We start from the raw sequence: 10,849 nt of genomic DNA on the forward strand, positions 1-10,849 counted from the left end.
TATGAGCTATAAAACCTAATATAAACGAGTTTTCCATCCTCGATAGACTTACGTGAATAACCTTCTTGTTAGAGTTTTATGGAATAGAAAACCTGATTTTATTGAAAGACATTGAGGTGGGATATACAGCCTTACACGATATGAATGAAATGTTCAACTCACATCTAAAAACTTGGTAACTGCTACAATTAAAACAAATTATACTCTCCTTGGTGGAACCTAGAAACTAGGAACTTATTAACTTAACCCAGATGAATAGCAACATACAAATAAATCTCAATAATTCCTCCCCTAAACTGATTATCGCATGCATTTAGTTTAAATTTGGCACTTCAAGAACTCCAAGTTGATCTCTTAATTTATGGAATACATCAAGTTATAACGGTTTGATCATGATATGAGCTACCTAGTTTCTTATGTTATAATGGGTCCGGTTCACCACTTTTTCCTTAGTGAGATCCCTCAAAAAATGGAACCTTACATCTATATGTTTGCTTCTACCATGCATGACTGGTTTTTTGGACAAATTAACTGTTGAACTATTGTCATACATAATAACAATACTTTTGCTTTGTGAGATCCCAATCTTCTCCAACACCCTTCTCATCACACACATTGGCAAGCACAAGAGGAAGCTGCCACAAACTCTACCTCTATTATGGACAATGTTACAACAAACTGCTTCTTTGATGCCTATGAGATTGATCCACCAGACAACAAAATTACATAATTGAATATGTTCCTTCTATCGTCAATATCTCCGGCATAATCGTTATCGGTGTAAGCCACCAATTCTTTAACATCTACTCTCTTATAAAACACACTTAACTCCATTGTTCCGTTTAAATAACGAAGAACCCTCTTTACTGCCTGCATACATTAAATCAGATTTCATTACAGTAATTTACATGGGACTCTTAATTAATTGCTTGTAAGTAGTCACATCCACCCTAGCACCTTCTCCTTTCTTTGACAACTTAAAACCAGGAACTATAGGGTTCTTAACTGAATCACAATTCTGCAGTCCAAACTTTTCAAGAAGATCATAAGCACATTTCTTCTGACTTAAGTATATGCCTTATGAATTTCGCAAGACTTCAACACCAAGGAAATATTTCATCTTCCATAAATTTGTCTTATCAAACTCTCTCTTTATTGACTTCTTAAAGCTTTCAAACATGCTTGCATCATTTCTAGTAAAAATTAAATCTCCAACACACAAACTCATAATTATAATTCTTTTACCTTCTATTTTGACAAAGAGATTATAATCATGATTGCATCTTTCAAATCCTTCTTATTGACATCTTGGTTTGCTTTCCAACCTGATAGTTTCCACATATGTTAACTTCTTCGATCTTGAGATCATGTATGTCAGCAATAAATTTTTCAACAATAATCTCCATCATACTATTGAGGTTCAAGTGCTTAAGTTTCATGTTCTACAATCCAGTTTCTTAAACTTTAGATAGTAGACATGAATGCAGTTGATTCCCGTCAGAAAGTAACCATATGTAGCATTTTTCAGTCAATCGAAAACCCTTCACAAGTTGAGTGTGTTTTTTATCTGTAACAATGCATTATTTACTATTAAACTTAATGCTTAAATCATAATCATATAGTTGGAAATGCTTATGAGATTAGTAGTAAGACCATCAACCAATAACACATCATTTCAATAATTTATCCTCTACCACCAATCTTGTGTCTTGAACAACCGCTACCAAAGTATCAGTGTTCTCAAGATGAAACTCTGAGAGGTGCAAGCAATATTGACTTGAAGTTTAGGCTTGATACGCCATAGTTGTTGAGGGTGCAAGTCAGGCTTTGCATTCCACTGAGAGTATTGTTATTTTTTATGCAAATTTTTAACATATAGTCTATAAAAGAAAGGACGAATGTGACAACCCTTACCACAATAATGACATACCCAAGGCGGTCTAATTATGGCCTTAGTATACTAGTAATAATGTGTGGTAGGTTATTGCAACATTATACCAAACATCTTGGTTTCTACTTTATGTGTAGGAGTAACAACACATTTTTTGGTAGATGATCCACAAGTATATTCAAGTTTCTTCATGTTCTTTGCAAGTTTCTCATACTCAAAATGGCATCAAGTTTATCAACCATGTAATTTAGCATGCACATAAGTTTGACCATTCTTTCAAGCTCAGAATTGAGATGTCTAACTTCTTGCTTCAACGGTAATAGTAAGCACGAGTCAAGTTTTGTCTTAAAGAAAAGCTTCAATTCTTTCCTTCTATTTTTCAATCACTTGGGATTCTTCAATCCACTTTAAATAAAGAGTTTTATATGCTTCAACAATGGCATTATCAAATAACACATCTTCATCACTTGTATTCTCAGATCTTCTATCAAGTCTTCTCACAACCATGCTAAAAAATTTAGCAATCATAGTAATAGATTTAGTAATATTTTATTCAATGTCATGGAGACTAGGTCTTCATAATCAACCGTGTTAGCTTTAAAAGTTACTTCTTTACTCTTTTTCTCAAATTTGTTATCAATGTTCATCTCAAAGGTGAGCAAAGAGTCAATCAATTCATCAACTTTAATTGTGGATACATTTTGTGATTCCTCGATGGTGGTTATCTTCATAACAAACCTCATCGACAGAGATCTTAGAAACTTTCTCACATGCTTCTCGTTTTACATCTTTTATTTAGAGCAAAGGAGTTATTCGCAGTGTCACAAAGACAAACATTCAATTCAACAACAGTTGCATCCTCAAGCATCTTCAAGCTTTCAAATTTAGTGGTAAGGAATTGAAGTCTTGACATCTAAACTTTAGAAGTTCTCTCTTTGAGTTAATTCAAGAGTTTCTCATGCCTCTTTAGCACTAGATCAAGTGTTGATGATCCTGAAGATGTTAGATGTTTTTGTCAACTCCATTGTAAATAGCATTAAGGGCGCTGAAAAAAGATCAAAAATAAACTACACCAAAATTAAGTTTGGCCTCTTTTTAATATATAAAAGATTATAGATAAATAGAAAAGACCTATCTTAAAGATGCGTGGGAACTAAGACTAATGATTATTTTGTGAAAACTATAGTTTATCATATTAGTATATTCACTTAAATACAAAGTGGAAAATATTAACTTAAAAGTGATACCACTATTTGAAAAATGCAATTACATAAAAATCATTAATGTTGTATTGAAAATTGAAATACATCACTTATTTTAAAACAAATTTATTTGATCCTTTTGCAAATAAGTGAGTTATTTAGATTGGAGCGTATTATTTTACAGTATTTTGTGCAATCTTGCCCACAGCTAAGGAATTAAATCAAATAGTCAGTCAGCATGATCTTAGCAAAGGTAACCATATTTTTTTGTTAAAGTAAATGAAAAAAATGGCCATCTTTTAACATATAAATTGCATGGAAACTTTCCTTAAATGTCCCATCTCTTCTTAACCCGAAACATTAACACTGAAGATTTTATGTCATCTTGTGGCACTTGAAGCATGAATTGAACTTTCATCTTCATCGGAGCTGTTTTTGCTTTCCCACCTTCATCTCCAACCTTAATGAATCCAATGTTGTCAAAGTCAACAGACAATTAGTAATGTATGGCCACAATTAGAAATACAAAATTGACTCAGAGTATTTAGACATCGGTTATGAAAAACAAAATAGCAAAACGAGATACATACCCAAAGGGAAGCCCAGCCAAGGCGAACCTCTGAATCATAACCAGCTTTAAATTTGAAATCTTCACCATAAGTATGCTTGTAGACAGCACTCCAATAGTTGGAATCACAATTGTACCAGTAACTATCCATAAATCGCATTTTAAGAGACATATCAGCAACGGCACTAGCTTATTATTTTAAGGGTCTTGTTAACAAATTCCCATAAGGGCGATTTGCAAAGAAAGCACAAAAATAAGGGCTCCAATGAGTGTCTTTGGCCAAAATAACTTTTGTTCATGACATACCCTAACCCATCAATGTCTCTCCAACGAAGAGGCAGGGGAAAAACAAACAAACCATAGCCAAAAATGAAAATTCTAACAATCAACTAGGCACAGTTAAATACCATCCATAGCTGCGCTATACGCCTATATTGCAACGGCGTAGCAGAATTTAGACAAACTCCTATTGTTCTGCGATATGCTATTTATTACAAAATGTTGTCAAAACGGTTATAGTAGTACTAGCACATTCTTGGGTAGTGATATTTTAACAATTCACTATTTTCCATTATCCGTGATCGACAAGATTGCTTTTAGGTTGACTATTCAGTGCCTAAAAGCAAATCCTTGGTACTAAGATTAACCGGTGTCCACATTGTAGTTGGTTAGTATGTGTCATTCCAAATGTAAAGTAGTTGATTAAAGTTGTAATCAATTCATGGAAATTTCCTGGAAAAGGAGTCGGTAATTCTTATAAAAGTCTATTGAGGGGCATAGTTCTGATTTGCAACAAATAAAAAAAGCAAGGACTAATTAATAGGGTGTTGTTGTTGTAAGCTCTAACCTTAACTTGTCCGAAGGCCCAAACCTACGCTTGAAGGCAAATGACAAAGCATTTGAAGGGAGAGAAAGTATTGGAAGAAATGACATTTCGTCGTCCTGCATTTATTCTAAACATTCAATACTAATCTCAATTGAGTGAGTGTGAAAGGACCAAGGAGCAAGAACAGTAAGAAAGTACCTTGTAGCGATATCTTAACTTGAATTCTTGATCCTTGTATTGGGCAGTGCAGAGACCCTTCAAAAGTTGACCTTTAAGAGTCCCACTGACAGACAATGAGTTTTTGACCTGTTCGTCCTCGTCATGATCATTTATCTCTTGTAAGGAAATTTCACCTTGAGGAAATTTGAAGGTTGCTTTGGGCTGCGAGAAATAAAGGAGGGCATATGAATGATAGTAGATGCAAAGGAGATGAAAGGTGGAAAAGAAAACAAGATACCAAGGCAATGGATGGAAGTGGCGTTGATAGTTGAAGTGCATAGCCAGGGTCATCAAGGTTTGCAACCATTGTAACCTCTCCTTGTTGAGCCTTAATAATAGAAAGTCAGAACATAAGATAAGATAAGATAAGATATAGGTTATTCAATTGAAGTACTGACCTTGACATCGTGAGTACCGATGAGTTTCAACTTGGGACCAACGTCAACGGAACTCTTAACAAGAGCGCTGTGATCTTCAAGGTCGTAGTGAAGACTAAGGTACTTGGATACGAAGCTGATCTGAGGCTCAGCGATCTCGCCTTTACTGTTGTTATGGAAAGCGAACTTCAACTTGGCAAGGCTGTCGAGAAACTTACAAGATATTTTATGGAAGAAAACGGTGCTTTCACTATCGAACTCGGTGGTAATTCTGAGGGCAGGCCTCTTCGGAAATGAAAAGATGGGTCGGCTGTGAATCGGATTGGTTGACGGAAGAGGCTGAGGATCAACCTCCGGAGAGTAATTAGGGTTTCGCGTAGCAGAATCCATCTCCACCGTCCACTCACTCGATTCTTCTTATCTCACTCTGCAACACTATCACCTCCTCACTCCGCGGGTTTCCTTCCATAATTAATAATACAGATTACTTATTATATACAGTCAAATAAAAATCATTTTTTTAAAATATATTAGTGATTTTGATTAAGTGACAGTATTTTATATCATTTAAATTATTAATAATAAGGTATTAATTATTAAAATTTAATTGAAATGTACGCATAATATAAAAGATATTTTATACAGTTAATTATAATTATTTATTTATTAAATAAGTTTGATTTTTATTATAATAATATTAAAAATAATTTAAACGGATGAGGGTGATATATTGACGGTATAAATTCTTTTATACCAACAATGTATAACAATTAATCTTTAATTATTATATCAATATAAAAAGTTATACACGATCAATGTAAAATATTTTTGAAATATGTTTTATTAATAAAAAAAGTCATAATAATCTCATCATCATATCAAATAGATATAAGTTACAGAGTATTACCTTCATTGTTTTTTACTTTTTCTTTAAGTATCTTTTTGAAAAAAAAAATTATTTTCAATTCTTATTTCAAAATTTAATATAATATTAATTATAGTATTGTCAAACTCATAATCATTTATTATAGAGAAAAAAATAAGTTAAATAAATTATTAAAAAAATTAAGGATGTTATGAAAAAAAACTTATTATATAAAAAATAATATGTGTAAAAAAATTAAAAAATGAAACTTTAAAATTTTTTAGAGTATAACATAATCTCAACAAAAGAAAATGTATTATGCACGGTAGCAATGTAGAAGGAGGAGAAATATAACATATTCAGATGATTTCTCAATCTTTAAGTGATTTTAATCTTATAGGTTTTCAACAAATAACTATATACAACGATTAAAGCTAAGTCGTGATTTAAATATTCTTCAACTCTTTTTTTGCGAATAATATTAAAGTTAAGCTAAAGAAAAATAACTATATACAAAACTTATATTTCAAATAATTGACTTGGCTTCTTATATACTTGATAAGTGCTAAGTTGAGCTATAATTGATATATAAAAATTTGATATCTTTCGGATTATTTTGCGGTTTTGTTGTTGAACTCTCCATGTTTGCCACTGAATGTCATATAAATTAGAATTAGCTTCGGTATCCTTGATTTACGTGTTAGCGTGTAGGAAATGGTACAAGAAACCAAAGAAAAAGACACAAAACAAAGAAGAGGGAACAAAGCTAAGAATTGGGGAAGCGAGCTCGTCGGGCGAGCTTTGGCGAGGCAGGAACGAGCAAAAAGAATTATATTTCAGGAGCAAAACTCGTGATGGTCGCCCGACGAGGATTTGTGATTTTGAGTTCGCCGAGCGAGGATAGATATTTTTGCCAATGACGATTTAATGTGCTCTGATTGTCAACTGGGCCAAAAAGCAACTTTCGTCGTGCGAGACAACAAATTTTTAACTTTGTATAAATAGATCCAAATCATATTTTTTGATCTTTTCTATGATATTTTTCTTGAGCTCTCTTGGAATAGCCAAGAGAATCCATTTTTGGAGAAAGGGTGCTTCTTGAAGATCTGGAGTTGGATTCGCTTCTATCATTGGGAAATCGCGGTGGGTGCTTGTTCCAATTCATCCTTCTTTTTTTATCTAGCTACTATATGTAGCTAAATCTCTCTCTTGTTGGGATTGAATATAAGTTTACTGTTATAGTATGTATATTTATTAATCATGGTGTTGTATACAATCTATTCATGAATATATATCAATATTATTCTTATTTACATATTTACCTTATGATTTGAACTGTTACTTAGAAATACTCTTCGAATATGGATCTAGGATAAACATTCTGTTAGATTCTAAACTCTAGACATAAATTTAGGTTTAACATTCACTGTGAGTATTGATTCTTAATACACTGTATTATTTAATAGGCTGAGAGATCGTAGATTAAATAATAAGGTATAAATCTCATTGAAAGTTTAGACAATAACTTTTTTGTGAGCGATACATGATGATATTGACGAATGTTTATGATTGTGTACAACTGATTGGTAAATTACGTATTTGATCGGTAGATAAAATTCAATCCTAACTAGTTATCACCTCTCTGAAACTTTATTTTTCAGTCATCTGTTTTAGATAGCAAAGCTTTAAAATAAAACCTGCAAACCAAGCTTAAATCTTTGTGATTGTTGAACAACATTGATATCACGCTAATTCCTGTAGAGACGAAAATAAATACTTACCCAAGATAGCACCCATATTGTAATCAATAGTACTTCAGACCAATCTTCATTCGTTGTGCGGAATACGGCTTGCTCAGCGAATTCTCCTTTTTCTAGATTTCTCGAGGCCAAAGCAACCTTGATTTCCTATTCAACAAATCTATCATGTTTTATACCTCAAACTCTATATTTTAATTAAGTTGGTTGAAAGTAATTTGTCCAATAAATTAACTTGTTTACCCAACAAATTTTGTAGATTATGGCTCTTCAAGAATTAAGTTCTTTGTTCTTGTGAGACTCAAATTTTTTATGTTACTCCGTAATATGTTGACTCGTGTGGTAACTTATCCACAAGTGCACAGACTTTATCAAATTAATACAAAAGATATCAAACCCACAGGGATTTTCTGTCAACTTAACCGTTATCTATTGTTGCTATGTAAACTTAAGGCTGATCGATTTTTGTTTGAGAGGGAATAAAATTAAAGTTTATTCCAGAAAATAATTAAAAGCAAGACCAAAATGTAATTTTCAAACATTCCTCTAGGACCCAATAAACCTTTGGCATTTATTTTTGGTTTTTGAAATATTTTTCGGAAGAAAATATTAACTTAAAAACACAACTCACTTTCGTGTAGCCCGTGTTATGTTTCGAAACCGTAAAAGTCATGTTGTCGCTCCACATATTACAATTTTGAAACAATTTTTGAAAACTAATAAATTCTAATTAATGACTAAAGTGGTGTCGCTGATTTTAGAAATTAAATCCAATTTTTACTTTCGGGTGACTGGTCTCACATTTTCGCATTGTTGATCAGTACGTGAGTGTTTTCACTTTCGCACAAAACTTTTTTATTTAAAACTAAAAATCAGAACCAAAAAAATAAATTAATATTGAAATTATACGCCAAATTAATTTACCAGTCTCGTCGGAACGATCATCATCACATTTAAAATTTAGGAATTTTAATTGGACATGATTGAAACAAAACTCATATTATTATTATTATTATTATTATTATTATTGCGGAATAGAAACATCAACATGATAAATTTATGTTTATTCAAGATAGTACTACAAACTAGAATGATATATATATATATATATATATATATATATATATATATATATATATATATATATATATATATATATATATATATATATATATATATATATATATATATATATATATATATATATATATATATATATATATATAGCGAACGCTACATGCAGAAAACGTCAATCTTGAAGTGCTTCATGCTTATGTGCTCTTTTCTCCCTTCATTTCTCAGCCAATTTTGCTTCACTTTATCTCATGCCAACTCCAAATGGGGAATCTCTGCAACACAGTCAAAATATAAACATAACATTACATATAAACTCAAAATGGATATAAAAACAGATAAAATGTATGCGAATTGAGTTGGAAAATGCTATAAGTTTCATAGTTATCAAACTCCCTCATACTTAAACGTTTGCTTGTCCTCAAGCAATGTTGTTACACATATGGAAAAAAAACTTTGAAAATCGCAACTTCTAATTTTTAGACTCAAGAAAAGAAATTGCATTCAAATATTCATACTCGGCCACAAACTCTACTTCGGTTAGGATTTGTATTGATAGGTACTAACTCGTACACTAAAGATATCGTAAGAACACAATTCTGGAACTGTGCGGTCATAAGACTCCCTCTTATGCAAACCTAACTTAGAAGGAACACTCATTTTCATTAAAAAAAAATCTTTCTTTTTCACTTTTAAGTTTAAGATCATACACTTATTTGCATCGACTTCTTGTGTGGTGTGTGTTTTAGGATGGTGTTGACTGCTAAATAAACTACTTAAGGACTATTAAAGGATGAGAATTTAAGGCTATTACATAATAATTACTCAAATCGACTTTCATATTCAGGAGACTTAAGGTGTTAAAAAGATATCGAATTTGTAGGGTTTTCCCAAGTATCTACAATTTATCCTCAATTTTATATGTGGCATAATACTTTCTAATCATGCAATGATTTTCAAAGTATTTTTTTTGTTATGACTCAAGAAAATGGGAGAATCAATAAACCACGTAAAAAGATCCGGCAACACATGCATTGACTCTACTAACAACAAATAATAAAAATGCAAAGTACTAATAAACTAGAAAAAAATGATAAATCTAACTAAAAAGCAATAAAGTCAAAAGCAACAAAATTCCTCCCTCATACTTAAACCAAATATTGTCCTCAATATTTTGATCAAAGTGGGAGAAAGAAGAAAGATCCTGGGATGAGGTGGAAAAATGCCAATGTCAGCCACGACCTCGGCCTTGGCCTAGATTTCAAATATGCCTTCCATCATGCCTACCCCGACCATATCCTCCACGCCTATGTCTGCCATCTATCAAGAACTGGAAGCTAGTGAGTCACTCAGATAGAGCATCCAACTGATTGTTACTTTGATCTTCAACCGCTTGGGAAAACCGAATATGCTCTAGCATCTCTTGGTGGAGGTGTTCCATGGAGTTCTGGAAGGTTTGCCACTGTTGGGCTTGCTCTACCATGGCGATCTGTGATATCTTAATCTATTGAATGTTACCAACTATGGTGTTTTGTGATACTCTCATGTGACGCACACGCCCTAAAAGTGAGGCATGGGTAGCCTGTATCTTTTGCACATTATCCTTCATATTTGCCCTAAAAGCTTGCATCTGACTCATCTGCTCTATCATGGTTGTTTGTTGTGTTTACATTTGACTCATATGTTGTATCATATCCATCTGTTGTTGATGCATGTTATAAATCAGGTTGTCCCTCTCATCATCCATAACACTCTGGGCACGCATCTCACTGAGTATGTCATCAAGTGAAGCATGTGCGGCTCCGAAAGAAGTACGTGTACAACGGTCAAAAAAATGTGTGGTGTGTGCAGGTGAAATAGGAATATGTGGGGAGTAATATGGTGGAGGCTCATGTATAGGAGAGACTCGCTCTCTCTGGTCAAACTCATCATCGGTGGCACCATCAACAACGACATTCTCGGGAATGTCCATGGGCACCGGTCCGGCATCAACACCAAAATTCAGGTTATAAATCCAATTGGCCCTCACCTGCATATCGGTGCGGTCTGGGCAAGGTAAAACAATACTAG

The 10,849-nt window shown here is 32.9% G+C and overlaps 1 protein-coding gene across 1 annotated transcript; it reads right to left on the reverse strand.

Moving 5' to 3' along the window:
• Positions 1 to 3,164: 3,164 nt before the first annotated feature.
• LOC127138229 (outer envelope pore protein 37, chloroplastic) lies at positions 3,165 to 5,540 on the reverse strand. The gene is made up of 6 exons (NM_001427736.1): positions 5,105 to 5,540; positions 4,945 to 5,034; positions 4,686 to 4,868; positions 4,509 to 4,603; positions 3,684 to 3,804; positions 3,165 to 3,553 (listed from the first exon to the last, which is right to left on the reverse strand). The coding sequence occupies exons 1-6, from the start codon at positions 5,471 to 5,473 to the stop codon at positions 3,422 to 3,424; spliced, it is 990 nt and encodes a 329-aa protein (NP_001414665.1). The 5' UTR covers positions 5,474 to 5,540; the 3' UTR covers positions 3,165 to 3,421.
• Positions 5,541 to 10,849: the final 5,309 nt, after the last annotated feature.

The sequence above is a fragment of the Lathyrus oleraceus genome, chromosome 4 (genome assembly GCF_024323335.1).
Source record: "Lathyrus oleraceus cultivar Zhongwan6 chromosome 4, CAAS_Psat_ZW6_1.0, whole genome shotgun sequence".
NCBI lineage: Eukaryota > Viridiplantae > Streptophyta > Magnoliopsida > Fabales > Fabaceae > Lathyrus > Lathyrus oleraceus.